The 21,571-nt window shown below is 33.8% G+C and overlaps 1 protein-coding gene across 1 annotated transcript in view; it reads left to right on the top strand.

Annotated features, from left to right (window-relative positions):
- Positions 1-21,571, top strand: part of ZNF407 (zinc finger protein 407) — a 558,544-nt gene that overhangs the window by 300,410 nt on the left and 236,563 nt on the right. The window contains exons 5-6 of the mRNA XM_036759309.1: positions 675-758; positions 14,943-15,063. Of these exons, the coding sequence (XP_036615204.1) occupies positions 675-758; positions 14,943-15,063 (205 nt within the window). The remainder of the gene's footprint in view (positions 1-674; positions 759-14,942; positions 15,064-21,571) is intronic.

Here is a 21,571-nt window from a genome sequence, read left to right as displayed (position 1 = left end):
AAAGGAACAATAGGAGTTTTTCTGTATTTTCTATAGTAATCCCCAGACTTGCTTTCTTCATGTCATGAAAGTTTTTGAAACATAAACAGCATTTAATTGCCATTGGTAGTGAGTAATGTGGATTTTATTGTTTTGTGAGCTCTTCAGTATGTTCAAGAAAACCATTTAATTCACATTATTAAGTAGAAAGTTATTAAAGAAGACCTTGATTGAATCAAGTAAAAAATTTTCCATGTCCTTAAGTTGTTAGTAAATTCAATATATTTTATTTAAGGAGAATCATATATACTGTATATTAACTTTTCTGAGCAATCTTTACTCAGCAGAGAAAGGCCAGATGTATGGGAATTGTAAAAAATCAGGATATGCATAAAAACTGTTCAAGTGCATAAAGCAGCCCCATCTGGAAGACATCTAACAGAAATGAAGTTGTACAAAACCATTCCATTGATAATAAAGCTAATTTTTATGGGTCTGACAAGTATGTAATTATGTTCAGTGGTGCTTTTCAGATTTTATCACAGTCAATAAACCGCAGTGGTAATTTCATTCCCATTTGACATATTTACATGGAAACATTTGATTGGAGGAATTAGTAACCCTGAAAGCCTTGATAGATATGTTTTAATGATCTGTGACCTCCGCAGTCCCTCATCTGTTTATTGTTGCAACAGGCGAGAAGTCATTCCTGTGTGACCTTTGTGGCTTTGCCGGTGGGACGCGGCATGCCCTCACCAAGCATCGGAGGCAGCACACAGGTCAGTAGATCTGTCTTTGCCCTTTGGTATTTTCTCTGCAGCAAGAGCTTATCATCTAGTGTGGAAACTAAAGCAAGTGAAATAAAATATTCCAACACAAATAATACATGGGCTCATCATTTGCTTTGCCTTTTTTCATTTTTGCAAAATCCGTGTGCTTAGGCTCTAGAGCAAATGCTATTTGAATAAGGTAAGACTTTAAATAATCTGGTTTTTGTATATATAAAAATAGGTAAATCATACATCTCAGGGATCAGGTGTCTTTGGTAAATTAATATTAAATAGAACAACTCTCCCCCTCCCTTTTCCCTTCTCTCTCTCTCTCTCTCTCTCTCTCTCTCTCTCTCTGTCCCATTTCTCTTTCTCCCTTCTCTCCACCCCCACCCCCCGGCCTAGATCAATGAGCCTACTCTTTGCTTGGCAAGAATCTCCCGAAAGGATCCTGAGTGAATATTAGAGGCTGCATATATATGGTTTCAGACTGAGGGGAGGGATGTGGTTTATTGTAAGTGTTGTATCAATTATCCTTTCAAACTGGAAATTTCAGATGGATTTTATTGAAGATATGTAACTTTACATGAGACTCAGAGTATAGTTGTATGGAGTGTTTCTCTTTGCAACTGGTATGCATTCCTATTTGCAGAACTTAATTAATGACTTGGAAAGAAATAGGCTTCTTAGGAGTGAAAACTAAATAGTTACATGGCTTGCTTTAATTTTTCTAAGTAGCTCTTTTGAATTAAAATTTCTTTTTTTAGTAAAGCTTTGTGAAATGTGTATGTAAAGATCACTTTTCATTATTTGAATCTTCTTTGGTTAATGTGATAAGAAGAAAAAGGCTTGTCAAAGAGAGTCCCTAAAATAAGCTTCCATTTACATACAAAATGAACTTCAGTAAATGTCGGTGAAAGTGCTCTGTTTGGCTGTTTGTTTCTTGATCTGTGTAGTTTTAACAGTGATTCAAGGAGCAAAATATCTTGCCCTCAGTAACACCTGTGCTAGTTAATGCAGTCCATAGCTTTCATCACTCAGGTCCATTTGATTCAAATTACTGTATGAAATAAAGGTTAATATTGAATCAGAATGGACATTGCTTAGTTTATTAGGACCAAGAAAATGAACCTTAAGGATAGCCAAACAGGCTCCAACATATTATATTCATGTATTCTTTTCCAGATTTAATATTTATAGTGTCAAATTGTATTCTGGTATGCAGTAGACAAAGTCTCCAGTCACACCTTTGACTGATCTAACTTCTGCTCTATGTTTTAATACTAAAGTTTGTCAGTTTATTGCCACTTGAGTTATGACTATTTAAATGTTAGCAGTAGCTAACCTCATCCCAACCTGGTCTGGCCCTGGAGAGCCACATAATACTCTTACATGATACCTCTGTCAGCGTGGCAGGGCTCTCATGATCTGGCATGTGCTCCACTCTTGCCACCCCAGTGGAGACACTAATGCTGTGATCAGAGGCATTTACAGGTGATAGATCATGAAGCTTGCATCTAGCAGGCATAACTTTATATTTTATGTCAGGACCAGAGGCTCCTTATTACTTTGCTATTAACTTTATGCTATATAGGACAATGTCTCAGAGACAGAGGTATCTGTCTTTTTGGCATTTATCTGCCTCTGTGGCACAAACAATCAGAGATGATTCTTTAACACAAAAATCAGCTCTTAAGTCTATTTGCTTCAAAGAAAACATCCCAGTACAACTCAGCATAGGCTTGGGGCTGTTATGCTGGATTTACAATATTTTCATCCCACAAACAATGTTTTTTTCTGGCCCAGGCTTCATATAGTATACTTGGAATCTATATTTCTCTGGTGTATCCCTGTGTGACATGGTTTACCCTGTACATAGAGTACCCAAGCAAATTACAATCAGGTTCAAAAGGGATAGGTATCAAAAGTGCTCTAAATGGCTTAAATAATTCCCTGCTGCAATACAAACTGTCTAGGGGGCTGACACAAAACATCTTCCATTCTAAGATTTACTTTTATCACCTGTCAGAGACCCTTGATTCAAGGGCAAGGGAGCAAATCCTCATGTGTAGTTGAAGAGTCCTGCCCAGCTCAATAACCCCCAGTCTGGAGGAATGAGGCATATTGGTATCTAGGAAGAGTGTATAGTCAGTCTTGACAAATAGTTGGTGCAGAAAAACCCCTTGCTCTGTGTCTGTAGCCATGCTGTAGTTGGGCTTCCATCTTCTTCCTCTTGCCTTGCTCTCAGTGGTTCATAGATTCCAAGGCATTTTGGATAGTTATTTTAGCAGAGATTACTAACCTTTAAAGAAGATTTTTCAAATGAAGCAGTCCAATAAATGGATTTATGTGTGGTATAAAATTATGATGGGAAGAAATATGACATTTACTATATAACCCATGTGTGTAGATCCTTAGGAAGGAACCTGACATATGTAATACCAGAGGTATCAGTCTCAAAGATTGATGTGAAGTTCAAATGAGGTGATGTCTGTTTAAACCTTGAAATAATAAGTAAATATCAGCCATTAACATTCTCACTCTTATCATCATCAGACCTGCTATGTATTCCTCAAATTTTGGTCTTGCTGACTGTGAGGCAAGCTCTCTGACCTCTGTACTATACTGTACTATCCTGTACTGTACGCTGGAACTTTAGGAACATAATAATTATTATTATGCTAAATTTAAAATTAAGATTGAGTGAAAGAGTGTAATATTTGTTCTAATTGCATTGGAAAGTCCCACACCATGTACGGTGAAACTCAGAATAAGCTGCAGATATCTTATGTGATGTCTTGTGTGTCATCATGGATAGAAAACTGGCCTCAAAGTCAGTAAAACCTGTGTTCAGATCTTTCCTCTGACATATATTGGCTCTGTTAACCTGGGCAAATTCAGTACCTTAAGTAACTGTCTTAATACTGTAAGTTTTGGGAGAGATTACTGCTCTCTGTTGGTAGCAGAGTTCTCTACATCAATGAAATGATAGAAATTAATTTTTTAAAATTATCTTATACCCATTGAAAGGTTCATTGCTTGAAACGTGGAAATAGTTTTATTACAGGATGGGCTTAACTATCAAATGGTACACCAGATTTTGTTAATATGTCTTTGAATCATCTGCTTTGGATTCAAGATATGTAAAAAGAATGAAATATTAGATGATATAGCTTTGAAAACAGAAAAAATATCAAATTTTTGACTGCTATTAGTACGTCCTACATTTATGGCATCCACAAATCCAAGTTGGTCTTATATCTTATCCCCTGTTTTTTTCATAATTGGTCCTTTTATCCTTTTACATTGCTATCTGGCATATTTAATCATAGCAAAGTCAGGCCATAAAATTTTAAATGAGATAAAAGATAGAGAGAGTTATTTCCATGTGTCGAAAGGAACAAATGAAAATGTCTCTATTTCCTTATGAATCTCTAGTATTGTTAGATGATATATTTTTGGTCATGAATGAGGATTATAGTAAACTGAGTCTGTTTCATTGTATCATGTGGACATCTGTGATTTGTCTTTTTATATAAAAGTATATAGTTCCAAATTCTTAATAATATATAATTTCATGAGCCTTTAATCTTAAGGCTCAGTCTATATTTTGGTCAAGGTTTAGGTGAAATACCTTTTATTTATAATCTTATAGGCTGGCATATAGTAAGAGCTTAATAAATGCATACATGCATACATTCACTCATTCATGTCAAATCTGAACACTAAAAAATTAAAATTATATCTATAATACAAATACCATTATTCTTAGTGTTTTTATAATTTAAATAAATTGTCCTTAATAAAGATGTCATAAAAAGAAAGAAATTCAAATGAAATAAACCACATCGAACTGTTTTTGAAGGACCTGTGTTAAGCCTCTTAACTAAAATTATTTAGTGTTAAGAATGAAAATCTGAGTGGACCTTTAATTTACACCATTTTCTTAAACAGTATAGTACATAAAATTATACATTTTTCTCAGATCCCTTCCCAAACCATGAATAATGGATGGCTTAAGAAAGGATTTCTCAGCCCAGATACTGTACACCTAAGCAATTAGAATAAACAAGTTAGCAATGAATTATGGTGCTATAATTCCATCAAGCATGAAGCTTCTGTGGTTTATGAAGTTGCCAGAACATTTTATTGGAATTATAATCCCATAATTCAAAATGTTTCTGTTTTTTTTAATTTAATATAATTTAAGGACCAGACCCATAATATAAATATACTAAAATTTTAAAGATGTCTTCTATTTACCTAGATTACTGCTTGTTTGACCAGATCTGTTCATTTCAATCTTTGCACATCTCTGCACATATATAGGTCAATTTAATAAAAAAAATTAATAATATATGTGTTTTTATTCAGATGAATGCTTTCCTTTGTGTTTCTATTTCTCATATAAGCTGTACTTTGATTCAAATAGGCAGTTAAATTACTCTGTATTTCATTTGGGGAACAACTCAGTTTCTTTCAGAAACCAAAAAAAATGTTTGCGAATATATTTTTGTGTCTATTTGTATACATGTTAAGCGTATGTAGAATATTGAATATGTGAACAAATTGATAGTACTTTTTTCTATGAAGTTATGAAGGGCTTTCTTTTTGTCTAGAAAAAGTGCTATCACCATAGAAGTAAGTTTTTTCAAGATAATCCAGTAAGTTTTTTGTCTATACTAATACTTGAGTTGATTTTTGATATCTGATTTATAGTATAAGCTAAGAGTTTATCAGAATTTGGCATCTTAAATTCTGCTGGCCTGGAGTCAGGAAGACTCATTTTTCTGAGTTCAAATCTGACCTCAGACACTTATTAGCTGTGTGACCCTGGGTGAATCACTTAGCCTGGTTTGCCTCAGTTTCTTCATCTGTAAAATGAGCTGGAGAAGGAAATGGCAAACCATTCCAGTATCTTTACCAAGAAAAGTCCAAATGGGGTCACAAAGAATTGGGCATAATTGAAAATGACCAAAAAGTCCCAGATAGTTCGTAACCAAAGCAGAGGAAAGTATATTTGTCTGGTTATTTGCAAATATAATTAAAAGCGATCCAGGATGAAAAGGAAACCAAATGTTTACAGACTAAGCTAGATATATAGAGAATACCTATATTATAGGAAGACATAGAGATATAGATAGTGATAAAAACATCCAGAAATTTACACAAGACAAAGTCCAAGAAAAGAGTCAGCAATAAAACCTGTGACCTTGAATGTAGATGCATAGATTCATATATTGTACATAACAGGCAAATCGAAGATCCCAGTGCGAGAATGTAAATTCGACTTCATAGGTATGGTTAAGATTTGGTGGGATAAATTCCATGACTGGAATATAACTCTGGAAGGCTATTCCTTAATAAAAAGGAACAGAAAAGGTAAAAGGACATAGTGTAAAATAACATTGTATATTAATAAGCTATTCAATTTTGAAGACCAGGAACAATGGTAGGAATTATGCCTTTAGGTGATGATCAATGTACAAGCAACAAGCAATTATTAAGCATTTATTATGTGCCAGGCACTGTGCTAATGGAGGTAGCAATAGAAGAGATATTATTATTTGCATGTACTATAAAACACTGTAAAACAAAGAAGATAGAGATAAAGTTGTTCAAGCTGACATGGGAAGTATATGTTGGGATGGGGTTTTTTAGTTATCCTGACATCTTAAGCTCTAACTTCCAACTCACCACTAATTTGCTGTTATCTCAGGGAATTCATCTAGTCTTAGATTTGATTTTCTTATCTGTTGACAAGTTCTCCCAAATTCAAATGGACTATCTTGGAAGGAAGTGGGATATCCCCCACCTACCCAGACAGAGACTGGATGATTACTTGTTGACAGTAGTGTAGAATCCATTATTTAATAAATAAATTTCATTAGATGGCCTTTGAGGTTCCATACAACTTTGTGCTTCTGAGTAATGGGAAACATTGGTTGGAGCTAAATTGTTAAAGGCTGAAATGCCAGGCTAAGGATTTTGCATTTTGTCCTTGAGGCAGTAGGGAATCACTAAAACATTTTGCACTGATGTTATCAAACCCATGTACCCAGAAGAGTATTTTTGGGAGCTGTAAGAAGTATTGATTAGAGAGGGAGCTAACAGGGAGACCAATTAGTCCATATTGCTATTATTTAATACTTAGTATTATTATATAGGTTGGGGGTGATGACAATTTGGATTAGAGTGACAAATTGGCAAATAATTGCTTATGGAGTTAAGGAAGAAGAATTGACTTCTCATAGAAGAAAGCTTTCTTTTGGTGATGACTTTAGTACAGTTTTGAAACTGTTGTACAGGCTGAACCTAGATTGTGAAAGATCAGAAAACATTACTACTTACTGGTATTTGAAAAAAAAGAAGTAAAAGGAAGAGAAAAAAGATGGTAGGTAGAGAAAGCAATAAGGTTGAGTTGGGGGTGTGTGTGTGTGTGTGTGTGTGTGTGTGTGTGTGTGTGTGTGTATGCATATGAGATTAATGTTTTAAAAAAACTGAATTTATAAAGTGATTGAAGCAACTTAAATCACCCTTTGTAGTTTATCCTAGTGTTGACTAGCCTTAATCGTTTTTAAAGCTTTTCTTAAAAAAACTAATTAAACTCTGATAGTACAAATTCTGCCCTTTCTTTGCAGAAGAAATACAGTGTTTCAGTATCTTCATAATAATTCACCTTCTTGTAATTGCCACCTATTGGTTCTTGCTTAGTTCTTTGGGGTCAAGCAAAACAAGAGTAATAATCTAGCTTCCACATGATAACCTTTAAAATATGTGAAAACAGCAGTCATGTCTCTTTATTCCCCACCCCCACAATCTGAACAATTCTGCATCTTCAGTAATGGTATTTTGTAGATTTCTCTTACTGTCTTGATCTTCTTTCTTTGAGAATATTCTGGATTTTCAACATCTCAAAATGTGACATCTAGAGTTAAGCTGCTGTGGATTATGTCTAACATCTATTATAGTAACATGATTACCTCCCTTGTATTTGCTTTTGCTTCTATACCTTTCTTCATGTAGCATATTATTCATTAGTTTTTAAAATCTGCCTTCTCACACTATTGTCCCATGTTGAACTTACAGTCTGCTAAAATACTCAGGTTTCCCCCACACCCCGATCAGCTTTCTGGTTATGTTACAACTATTCTTTAGCTGTGAAAATTTATTTTTTAAATTTAAGTATAGGATTTGATATTAATCCACTTTAAGTTTCAACTTATTGAATTCAACCCATTCTTCCTATTAGTCAACATTATTTTTATCCCAATTCTTTTATTACAAATATTAATCATCACTCCACATTTATTCCATGTGAAGATTTGACATTCATGAATTTACACCTTCATCTAAATCATTAGTGAAAATATTGAATAGAACAAGGTCAAGGACAGATCCTTTTAAACTTCCCTAAAAGTCTAAACATAGATCTTGTAATCATTACTCAAATTTGGCCATTTACCTGTTCGAAATCTACCTGTATTTAATTTTTCACCTACATAGAACTTATTATTCAAACCTTTCCTAAGTCTAAAACTCTACTGACCTTTACTTATGTGTGCTATTTTCTATTCCTTTAATCATTTTGGTTCTTTCCCCTTTTAAGGCATTTGAAATCTTGACTAGTTCTATTATAATCACCCCCATTTTATACCACCTGACTTGTTATGCTTTTTCTTCCTTTCTTAAAGTTAAATACTAATGCATATTCTGAAAATAATTGTTTTTAAAGTTAATTGAATGCCTTGAACATAGACATATCTAGCCAAGTCTCTATGTCCACTCTTGGCCATTAATGAATACTATATGTTATCCAAATTCTTTTAACCAATGGACCTTTCATGTTGCAGAAGATAAGACTTTTCAAATTGAGACATGCAATAGGTACTTTAAAAATATTTATTCTTTGAGTCAGTATTTACTTGTTACTCTTGAACCTCTAAATACCTTAAGGATCTAAATATGCTGGTTTTCACTTTTGACCTGAATAATGTAATCTTTCCAAAATATTTTTTCAGGATTTTGACCCTTATATTCAATCAGTCACAATATTATGTGACCCCAGTATCCAAAAATAGAAAGCTTGGTTGCTTTTTTCTCCTACAGTGACCTTTGTTAAAAACTCTTGCACAAATCTATGAATCTTTTGGAATAAAAATTAAAAGACAAGTATTTTTTGTTGAAGTCAGCTGCAATTCAGTCTTCATAAGAATGAGAGACAACAAAGTATAATTGGAAGATCAGAGGACTTAGAGTGAGGAGATAATCTAAGTTTCAAATCTTTCTCTGACACTGGTTGTGTGACAATAGAACAAGTCATATAATCACTCTGAATCTATTTCTTTTTCTGAAAAATATGGATAATAATACATGAATTACCTGCCTCACAAAGTTGTTGTTATAAAGGTCGATAGAATTAATGTGTATTAAGTTCTTTATGAAACTTACAGGACATTCCAACTATTTCATTTTGATGTTGCTATTGGCTGCATTAGGTATGAGGTCTTTCACTATTTCCTATTTTCCATGTTTTCTCTCTCTTGAAATGACTTATCTTAATAAAAGAAATACATATCAGAACAATTGTGAGTTTTTCCATGCTCATTGAACAGATTTGAAACAGTGAGGAAAGGTGTAAATGGTTTCTGTTGGAGGGGTTGTAGAAAGGTAGGTATACTAATACCCTGCTTGTTGAGCTATAAATCACTCCAGTCATTCTGGGAGCCAGTGAGAAATAATGATAAACAAATAAACAAACAAAAACTTATTAAAATCTGATGCGGGGAATTCCACTGCTTGGCATATAATTGAAGTAGGTAAAAGACAGAAAGAAAGATCCAAACCCATACCAAAATAGTTAAAGCTGGACTTTTTGAGGAGCAAAGAACTTGAAACAAAATAGATATTCCATTGTGGAATGGCTAAACAAGCCATGGTCCATGATATATAATGGGATTTCAGTGTAATTTAAGAAACAATGAATATGACAATTACAGAGAGCCATGGAAAAACATATTCATGGACATAAAGTGAAGTACAACCAGTAAAGCAATATATGCAGTGGCAACAATATAAATGGAAAGAACCACATCCTCAAAAATAATTGATAGCTTTGTAATTATAAAAACCAAGCTTGACCCCAAAGAAGAGATCTGAGAACCCATTTACCGTTTTTCCCCCCCTGAGGTAAAGGATTATAAATTCAGAATACTGCAGAACTCTGGACTTGATTGATATGTTCATTAGTTTTGCTTACCTAGGGTTTTTTTTTCCTTTTTGTCCTTTGTTATAAAAGGAGATTGTAAATATATGTGTGTATATATATGTATATATTTATATGTGTGTGTGTATATATATAAAACTATAGTTATAAATGAGGCATATATTCCTAAAAAAAGTGATGCAAAATCAGGAGACATCATTAAATTAAAAACAACAAAAAGCAAACAAACAAACTTACTTGCATTTGTATATATTTTGGATGTACTCATCTAGGTTTCTGTAATAGTTCAGTCCTTTTTCACTTGTTTCTGACTCTTTGTCATTCCATTTAGGGTTTTCTTGGCAAAGAGACTGAAGTGGTTTGCCATTTACTTCTCCAACTCATTTTACAGATGAGGACCTGAGACAAACAGGGTTAAGTAACTTGCTCTTGTTAAGTGACAGCTATTAAGTCTCTGAGGCCAGATTTGAACCCACAGAGATGAGTCTTCATGGCTCCAGTACTAGCACTCTATCTTCTGGACTATCCCTAGAACAATTTAGCTCAGAGGCTATTTTATTTTGTCTTTGTAATCTCAGCAGCTCATACAATTTCTTGCACATAGTAGTTGCTTAATAAATATTTGTTAAATTGAACATGTCAGCATTAATCCACACTGTTTCAGCATTCTGACATAATTAAAGATAATATTACCCATTGTTTGCTCATAGCTTAGCTTCTTAACTGATTCCTTGAGAGCTGATTTTACTTTTAGCCTAACATATAAGCCTAACATAATCTCCTTCATTAGTTTCTGTTGTTTTATAATATAATATCTTTACTTATTGTAGACATGTTGAGTTTTGTTAATACTTATTTTCTTTTAATACTTAAAAGACAATTTAAGCTTAAGTTTCAGTGATGGCAGTGATTTCAGACTCAAATAGAAAGGGATTCTTGGAGAGGCATATTGACACTGAAAACCACTGTTGCATTGTATTTTTATTTATTTTATCAAACATTTCCTAATTACATTTTTATCTGCTTTGGACAAGGACATTTGTAGGCTTTTGACCATGTGCCCTTAGATTGTGTAAGGCATATAGATTTAAAAAGAAAACATTATTAGATTGTAAATTTTCATTGTATCCATTTGTTCTTTATGCCACTTTATAAATGCCTGCATCTTACAATAGTTAAGATACAAATGAAATCTCTCCCATCCCTGAGAAACTTGAAAGTCTTAGATACAAGATTTAACAGGAGGCATTTGGACCTATTATTTAGCATTTCAAAATTCGTGGGCATCTGGACAATTTTATCAATTATTTAAAATTTGTGTGCCTATCTCTATATATACATACACATACTTACAAAGTTTTTTTATATTTTTAAATGCTCTAGACTGTATATTTTTAAAATCTCTTCATATAATTGGAATTTTAAAAAAGATTTTAAAATGGCAATATTTTGCTTATGCATCCTTCTTACAAGTATTGTTTATCTTCCCACCATGAAAATATTGGTAGAATTTTACAGATATGTCCAATTCAGGCAAATAGCATCCGTATTTTCAATCTGTTTATACACTTCTCTCCTGTTTTCTTATTGCTGTATCCAAGTTCAATTAAGAAGCATATCAAGTAATGTTCCAGTGAGCACCAGGAGCCAATTTTTCTTTTCCAAAGTTATCTCCTTGACTATGAGTAGCCTACATATATAGAGAGCTAGTTCAGCATTTAGTAATTTGCATCTGTGGTTCCTGGATACATACAAATGTTCAGAGGAAAGAAATGCTTTTAACTTATTCCTAGAAGAATAGCTTTAATCCTTCCATAGTGTAGGAATCAAGCTTGAATCCTGAAATTTAATAAAAATTAAAAACCAAAGTACTTTTAATTTTATTCTGACTATAGAATACCTTTCATATTAATAAATATTAACTGAGGTTTATAAAATGTTTTATATTTATTAGCTTCTGTATGTGGCTTTTGTTGATCCCTCCATCAGCCAGTGCTTTTCCCTTGAAATTACATTGTATTTATTTGGTATGTATTTTAAACATGATTTTTTTCCGCAATAGAATATTGTCTACGTGTGAGTAGGGAATATTTAATTTTTGTTTAGTATCCCCTGTCCCTAGCACAGCAATTGGCACATAATATGTGCATTTTATCTCTGAGATGTTAAGATTCTTGCTAATAAGTGGCAGAAACAGGATTCAAGTCCAAGTCTTCTAATTCCAAATCCTTTACTTTTTTCTACTATACTAGATTGCCTCCTTAGCTTGAGTATAATCTTATACAAAATTGTAATTTAAAAATAAACAACTAAGCAGCAACATTTCATCCCCAGTGCCTTTATTCTAAGGTGTTAGAATTCATCCTAATGCATTATTATTTCATACAGCATAAACATAATCCTCAATAACCTTTGAAATAATTTCTAAAATTAGAAATTATAATAAAATATAGTAAGTGTACAGAAGTTAATAATTTAGATATGTAGACATTGCAATGCTTCAAGTCAATGCTAATGTCAGCCTTACTGTATTGTAATTGTAATACTGTATTGTAAGCCATGATATTAAAAGATAATAATAGTACCCTTTTTTTGGAATAAGAGAGGCCCCCAAACTAAATTTCTTCACAATTATATAATTGCATTTCTATCAATCAAAATGTATTTATTTAGCATTTCTTATGTGCCAGGTATTATGCTAAATGCCAGAGATACAAAGAATGGCAAAAATAGCTTTCAAGAAATCAATAACTAATTCTAAATAACTTTTATAAGATGTAGAGTAAATAGAAAGTAATTCTAGGAGAGAAAGTCACTAGCAATAGGGAGGTCTGAGACAGGCCTCCTGCAGGAGAAAGCTAGGGAATCTAAGAGGTAGAATTGAGGAGGGAAAGAACTCCAGTCCTGGGGAATGGGGGACATCCATTGGAAAGGCACAGAAATAGGAAATGTGAGTTTGTACGTGAGGAATCCAAGTTGGTCACTATAGCTGGATTATAGAATATGTAGAGAGTGGGGTAAAATGAAAGAAAATTGTAAAGGTAGGAATGGGCCAGGTTATGAAGATTATTAAATGCTTAATATAGGACCTTATTTTTTATCCTGAAGGTTATAAGAAACCATTAGAAGTGTGCTTGTGTGTGGGGTTTGGGGGGAAGGGGAAGGGCTTAATGAGGAGTTGATGTGATCAGAAACAAACTTTAGGAATCCTACTATGGGAGTTGATTGGGGAGTGGATTTGAGGATGGAGGAGATATTTGAGGCCAGGGAGCCAATTAGAAGGCTATTATACTGTTTTGACCAAGAGATTGATGAGGGTTTTTTGTGACTTGAGAGAAAAGAACATATACGAGAGATTTTATGAAAACGGAAACTATAAGATTTGACAATAGGTTAGATATGTGGAGTGAGTGAAAGTCAGGAATGAAGGCTTGGGGAAAAGATGATGAATTCTGTTTTGGACACTTTCTAAACTTCCCTTTTACTTGGGGTTTCTCGGACAAAGCCTCATTATGTTGCTGCAGTTGTTCCCATTAGTAACAGAGTAACTGGGTAGAGAGAATTGGATCCAAATCAGAAATGTTTTGGAGGTAGAAATACTACTATTTGCTATTTGATGGGATATGTGGAATGCATGATGCCGAGTTTATGAACTTGGGTGACTAAAGGGATGGTGGTTCTCTTGATAGGGCTGAAATGTCTTAGATACAGGCAACGCATGGTTTATCGATTTCATCACTAGAAGTTTGGCCGCAAGATGACAACTTTTTTTGGCCACATCAACTTACATAGTATTGTACAGTAATAAGTTCAGGTCTTGGTGCCAATGTTAGTGAAAGGAATATTTCACTGAAAGAATTTATAGATCTTTTGAAGATTTTTTTTAAAAAACATATAAAGTGCCTCCAAGTGGAATTCTAAACTATAATCACTGTGCAATATATTATATCTGTTTAAAGTACACTGTTTATGCCATTTGGGAAAGCAGTTTGGAACCATGCCCAAATAGCTATTAAACTATGCGTACTCTTTGACCCGGTGATGCTACTGCTAGGTCAGCACTCCCAAAGAGGTGTTTAAAAGAAGAGGAAAATGCCCCATATTTACAAAAAAATATTTAAACAGCTCTTTTTAGAGCTTTAAAGAATTGAAAAATGAGGAGATATTCATTATTTGATGAATGGATGAAGAAGTTATCATATATGAATATGATGGAATACTTTTGTGTTGTAAGAAATGACAAAAGGGATATTTTCAGAGAAACCTGGAAAGACTTGTATCAACTGATGTAAAGTGAAGTGGGCAGAACCAGGAGAACAAATTATGCAACAACAAAAATATTGTTATGAGAAACAGGTAAAATGGACTGAGTACAGTTTGAGGCATTTTTTTTGGTAGGGGGAACATGGCCAATGTGGAAATTTGTTTTGTTTTACCAGACTACATGTTTGTAATGGATTTGTTTTTCTTCCATTTCTGAATGGTGGGTGGAGAAAGAAAAAATACAGACCTTAAAATAACATTGAATTAACAAAATAAAATGGACTGTTTAGTTTTAGGATAGCAAATTATTCCCTGAAATTGTTTGGCTATGAAGTATTGACTCTACCCGTATGTTCAAAATATACTTATTTCATTGACTGATCATTTGTTAATTGCCTACTATATAGAAAACACTGGGCTAAGTATTGTGGGAAATGCAAAGTTTAGATGAGACTCAAGAGGGAGTAAGATAGAAGTATGTGACAATGTATGTCAATGTGACAATTGGAGAGAAAGTGATCTCAGAGAAATTTTGACTACTTTGTATTTTCTGTATCATGTAAATATGTTAAGAAAGAATCGTTGATCTTTACAAATACGTTGATAATCACTTTTTAACATTTTCTAAAATGAATTTGAATTACAAAGATGCATGATTTTTAAAAGCTTGTTGCCAATTCATAACATTTCTTGATATATTACAGGAGAGAAACCATTCAAATGCGATGAGTGTAACTTTGCCTCCACAACTCAGTCACATCTGACTCGACATAAACGGGTTCATACAGGAGAAAAACCCTACAGATGTCCCTGGTGTGATTACAGGTAATGAATGATTTACTAAGAAACAGGTGATAAGATGATGTTCTCAAAATTACTTAATTCACTAGTAAATATAGATTTAAAATAATATGAATGTGTGAATGCCACACAGGAATTAAGGGTTCTCATTTAAGTACTTTTAACATTTGCACTTAATGGTAATATATAAAATATGTTCTCATTTTATTGAGTACTTAGTCATGAGTAAATTTATTTAGTACTTAGTCATGAGTAATATGCTATAGTTTGTGTTCAGCATACATCAATCTCTCTGTTGCCATTTATGTGACCCACAAATTTTGTTATTTAGAGATTGTGATATTCTATGATTCACTGGCTTATTGTGTCACTGTGAGGATATTTATGGTAAAATGATAAGGTTTTGTTATAGTGTGAAACAGCGTCATTGAACAAGGTGCACAGTTTTTCTACTTCAAATCATCCCATTCTCTTCCCTTTATTCATTTCTAGGCCCTATACATTGTATTCCTAGAGTGTCTAAGATATATATAGTGATTGACTAGAGCTGTCATTTTTCAGGACTTTATATAATTGTATCGATTAAAGGGATTTTTTTATCCATATAGTTTTTTCTTTGTGGATAGTTATGCTGAACTCTTTTCAGTGATGATCGTTTTAGTTTAGGATGTTTAGGAGGTCTTTCAGAGCTTGATGCCATCAATACAATGTCATCGACCAATAAGAATATCCTGGAAACATCTTTATCCTCAGAGAATTCTCTATAACAGTGACAAATAACTGGAGTGGGTATGTGTCGCACTATGATATTAATTTGAGAGCAACCAAACTTAACTCCGTGGTTATAGATTTCAAAGAATCTCTTATGATTTTAAGCGATACATGTGAGACACTTTGTTAGGGAAGATTGTTTAAGATTTCCTTTTAGTAACCTACTCAAATGTGTTATAATCAGTAAATAACTAGAGAAGTATTATATATTCTCAGAACTTTTCATTCTTTAGTACATTGTAAACTCCCTAATAAATGCTTTTCAGGGCATTGATTGGCTGTAAAATTGTGTGCTGCTAGAGTATAGATTGTATAAGTCTGTCTTGGTCATTTGTTGCTCATATTTTCAATGGAGTTATGCTCCATACTTGTGTGATTCTTATTAAAAGTTTTTGTAGTGATAAGAAAATAGAGAATTGAATAGGTATTAATTATCCTCACAATCATATTATTTTGATAATAATCATAATGATCATTTAACATCTTAATCTCTTTCAGATTTTTTGATCCCTCAGTGCTCTCAATTTATACTATTTCCATTAGAGACCTCAGTATATCCGTGACCGCTTCCCCTATTTTTCTTTTCTATATTGCCATTTCTACTTTATGGTATATATGGAACATTAGAAATTATGATAATCTCAAATGTTCAAATTTTCAAATCAAGAGTTCAAATATTTTGATTCCATTGACACTGATGGAGATGATAGTTTATTGTCGAATCATGCTGTCATGATTGAAATTAAGGTAAATGGAGGCACAGAGTTCTAAGCATATTCACTTTATTGGTAAGGTTAGTAATTACCAATAAAATGGTTCTTTTCATTCCTCAGTCAGCCAATAGACAAGTACAAGAGAAAAAAGTAGAGGAAGCATCACAGATAGAAAACAATATGGTTGGTTATAAAGTCTGAAGTGTCATAGATGATGGAAAACAATATGATTGGATGGAACTCTGGAATGCAAGGCTAGCAACAACCCCTCCTTCCATCTGGTTGCTATGGAAAGCTGGTAGGGGATGGGGCAGGGGGGTGCAATGTGCATGTCTAGTTAGTGTCACAGCGATAATAGACCAGACTTTCTTGAAGGACAGTCAGTGTTGTAGAGATATCAAGACTTCCTGGTGCCCATCTGCATGTTACAAGGCTTGTTAATGAGATAACAGATCTCTCTTAATTGTACATGGGTATGCAAGGCTGTATAGAGATAACTTATTTCTTTGAATTAAGGTGATTTCTGGGACAATGGAATATTTTTTTAAATATTGTTTTTTATTTTTAGTTTACCACACACGGTTTTACATAATTTTGAGTTCCAGATTTTCTCCCCTCCCTTCCTCCTCCCTCCCCAAGACGGCATGGAATCTCATAAAACTACCATGTATAACTTCACATTGAATTAATTTATACACTAGTCAAGTTGTGGAGAAGAATTATAACCAATGGAATGAATCATGAGAAAGAAGAGACAGAACCAAAAAAAAAAAAAAACAAAAACAAAAGAGAAGAAAAAAGGCGAGCATGTAGTGTGCGTCAATCTGCATTCAAACTTCACAGTTCGTTCTCTGGATGAAGATAGCATTCTCCATCATGAGTCCCCTGAAGTTGTCCTTGCACCTTGCGTTGCTGAGAAGAGTGAAGTCTATCAGGGTTGGTCCTCACGGAATCCCTATTTCTGTGGTTGTGTACAATGTTTTCCTGACTCTGCTCCGCTCACTCAGCATTGTGTCGTGTAGGTTTTTCCAGGTTGTTATGAAGTCCATATCATCCCCATTTCTTATGGCACAATAGTATTCCATTACCTTCATATACCACAGCTCGTTCAGCCATTCCCCAATTGATGGGCATCCCTTTGATTTCCAATTCTTGGCTACCACAAAGAGAGCCGCTATAAATATCTTTGTACATATGGGTCCCTTTCCCTCTTGTGTGATTTCTTTGGGATACAACTCTAGAAGTGGTATTGCTGGGTCAAAGGGTATGAACATTCCTATGGCTCTTTGGGCATAGTTCCAAATTACTCTCCAAAATGACTGGATCATCTCACAACTCCACCAGCAATGTAATAGTGTTCCAATTTTCCCACATCCTCTTCAGCATTTATCATCCTCCTGCTTTGTTATTTTAGCCAATCTTACAGGAGAGATGTGGTATCTAAGAGTTGTTTTGATTTTGCATTTCTCTAATCAGTAGTGATCCAGAGCATTTTTTCATATGCCTATAGATAGCTTTAATTTCTTCCTCTGAAAACTGCCTGTTCATATCCTTTGACCATTTCTCAATTGGGGAATGGCTTGTATTCCTATATATTTGGCTCAGTTCCCTGTATATTTTAGAAATGAGGCCTTTATCAGAGATACTAGTTGCAAAGATTTTCTCCCAATTTTCTGCTTCCCTTCTAATTTTTGTTGCATTGGCTTTTTTTGTACAAAAACTTTTCAAGTTAACATAATCAAAATTATCCATTTTGCATTTTGTAATGCTCTCTATCTCTTGTTGGGTCATGAATTCTTTTCTTTTCCATAAATCTGATAAGTAAACTATTCCTTGCTCTCCCAAATTACTTACGGTATCAGCTTTTACTCCTAGATCATGAACCCATTTTGACTTTATTCTGGTATATGGTGTAAGATATTGGTCTATGCCCAGTTTCTGCCCTACCATTTTCCAATTTTCCCAGCAGTTTTTGTGAAATAGTGAATTCTTAGCCCAGAAGCTGGCCTCTTTGGGTTTATCAAAGAGTAGATTTCTATAGTTGTTGACTTCTCCATCTTGTGTACCTGTCCTGTTCCACTGATCCACACCCCTGTTTCTTAGCCAGTACCAGGTAGTTTTGATGACTGCTGCTCTGTAGTACAGTTTAACATGTGGTATGGCTAGGCCACCTTCTCTAGCATTTCTTTTCATTAATACCCTAGATATTCTAGACCTCTTGTTTTGCCAAATGAATTTTGTTATTATTTTGTCCAGCTCAGTAAAATACTTTTTTGGTAGTTCGATTGGTATGGCACTGAATAGATAGATTAATTTAGGTAAAATTGTCATTTTTATTATATTAGCTCAGCCTAACCATGAACAATTGATATTTTTCCATTCATTTAGATCTGCCTTTATTCGCGTGAAAAGTGTTTCATAGTTATGTTCATATAGGCCCTGGGTTTGTCTTGGCAAATAGACTCCCAAATATTTTATAGTTTCTATAGTAACTTTGAATGGAATTTCTCTTTCTATCTCTTGCTGTTGGGCTTTGTCAGTAATGTATAGGAATGCTGAGGATTTACGTGGGTTTATTTTATATCCTGCAACTTTGCTAAAGTTGTTTATTATTTCAAGTAGTTTTTTACTTGATTCACTGGGATTCTCTAAATAAATCATCATATCATCTGCAAAAAGTGATAATTTAGTTTCTTCTTTTCCTATTCTAATTCCTTCAATTTCTTTTTCTTGTCCTATTGCTACTGGTAAAGTTTCTAGTACCAAATTGAATAATAGGGGTGATAATGGACATCCTTGTTTCACCCCTGATCTTATTGGGAATGCATCTAGCTTATCCCCATTACAAGTAATGCTTTTCGATGGTTTTAGGTAGACGCTATTTATAATTTTAAGGAAGGTTCCACTTATTCCTATGCTTTCTAATGTTTTTAATAGGAATGGGTGTTGTACTTTGTCAAAGGCTTTTTCTGCATCTATTGAGATGATCATATGGTTTCTGCTAGTTTTGTTGTTGATATGTTCAATTATGCTAATAGTTTTCCTAATATTGAACCAGCCTTGCATTCCTGGAATAAATCCTATCTGGTCATAGTGTATTATTCTCTTGATGAGTTGCTGCAATTTTTTTGCTAATATTTTATTAAAATTTTTGCATCAATATTCATTAGAGAAATTGGTGTATAATTTTCTTTCTTTGTTTTGACTCTACCTGGTTTGGGTATTAGTACCATATTTGTGTCATAAAAAGAATTTGGTAGGACTCCTTCTTCACCTATTTTCCCAAATAGTCTACAAAGTATTGGAATTAGTTGTTCTTTAAATGTTTGATAGAATTCACATGTAAAACCATCTGGCCCTGGAGATTTTTTCCTAGGGAGTTCATTGATGGCATGCTCAATTTCTTTTTCTGAGATGGGGTTATTTAGAAATTTCACTTCCTTTTCTGTTAACATGGGCAGTTTATGTTTTTGTAGATATTCATCCATATCTCTAAGGTTGTCAAATTTGTGGGCATGCAGTTGGGCAAAATAATTCCTAATTATTGTTTTCATTTCCTTTTCATTAGAGGTGACCTCACCCTTTTCATTTTTGATACTGGTAATTTGATTTTCTTGTTTCTTTTTTTTTAATCAAATTGGCCAAAGGTTTATCAATTTTATTGGTTTTTTTCATAAAACCATCTCTTTGTTTTATTTATTAATTCAATAGTTTTCTTGGTTTCAATTTTATTAATCTCTCCTTTGATTTTCAGTATTTCTAATTTGGTATTTAATTGGGGGTTTTCAATTTGCTCTTTTTCTAGCTTTTTCAGCTGTATGCCCAGATCATTGATCTCCTTTTTCCCTATTTTATTCATGTAAGCATTTAGGGATATAAAACTTCCCCTAAGAACTGCTTTTGCTGCATCCCATAAGTTTTGGTATGTTGTTTCATTGTTGTCATTCTCTTGAATGAAGTTATTAATTGTTTCTCTGATTTGTTCTTTGGCTCACTCATTCTTTAGAATTAGATTATTTAGTTTCCAATTAGTTTTTAGCTTATTTTTCCATGGTTCTTTATTAAAAATGATTCTTATTGCATCATGATCTGAAAAGGATGCTTCGACTACTTCTGCCTTTCTGCACTGGATTGTGAGGTTTTTATGCCCTAGTACATGGTCAATTTTTGAGTATGTGCCATGTACCGCTGAGAAGAAAGTATATTCCTTTTTATCCCCATTCAGTTTTCTCCAGAGGTCTATCATATGTGCCTTTTCTAAAATTCCGTTTACCTCCTTAACTTTTTTCTTATTTATTTTGAGGTTAGATTTATCAAGTTCAGAAAGGAGGAAGTTGAGGTCTCCCAATATTATAGTTTTGCTATCTATTTCTCCCTTAACCTCTCCTCTAAGAATTTGTATGCCTTACCACTTGGTGCATATATGTTAAGCAGCTTCATTGTTATGGTGCCTTTTAGCAGGATATAATGGGACAGTGGAATTTTAAACTAACTCAGGGAGGGAAAACTGAACTTCTAGACTCATGAACTTCTGAACTTAACTCCAGGAGAAAGAATCATGGCTCAGGCAGTTACTGAATAGAATCAATTACATAATGGAATAAACAGAAAATCAATATTTGATTTTCTCAGTGACATCTTTAACATTTTTAGTCCCTTTTTCTCCTTCCAGTTTTATATTTATTCTTGGAATGATCTGACTTAAGTGAGTTTTAATTGAGCCAAACTTTCTGCTAACTAATTCTGTGTTCCTTCCGTGTGTGTGTGTGTGTGTGTGTGTGTGTGTGTGTGTGTGTGTGATGTTACTGCTAATATAGGAGGCAAAATGGAATACATGAATAGAGAGATGGCTTTGGAGTCAGGAAGATCTAGGTTGAAATTCTGCTTCTGATACACTTATACACACATCACAGAAGAATTGCTGATGTAAATTAGTGGAGGGAGTTTACTTACTAGGAGTTCCATACATCAATGAAAGCCCATTTCTGATATTTAAAAAACTCACTAAGCCTCTCTTATTCTTCCACCACCTTCACCCTGGAAGTGAC

This window comes from Trichosurus vulpecula, chromosome 1 (assembly GCF_011100635.1).
Source record: "Trichosurus vulpecula isolate mTriVul1 chromosome 1, mTriVul1.pri, whole genome shotgun sequence".
NCBI lineage: Eukaryota > Metazoa > Chordata > Mammalia > Diprotodontia > Phalangeridae > Trichosurus > Trichosurus vulpecula.
The sequence above is the reverse complement of the archived record's forward strand: the minus strand, read 5'-3'. Positions and strand labels throughout refer to the sequence as shown.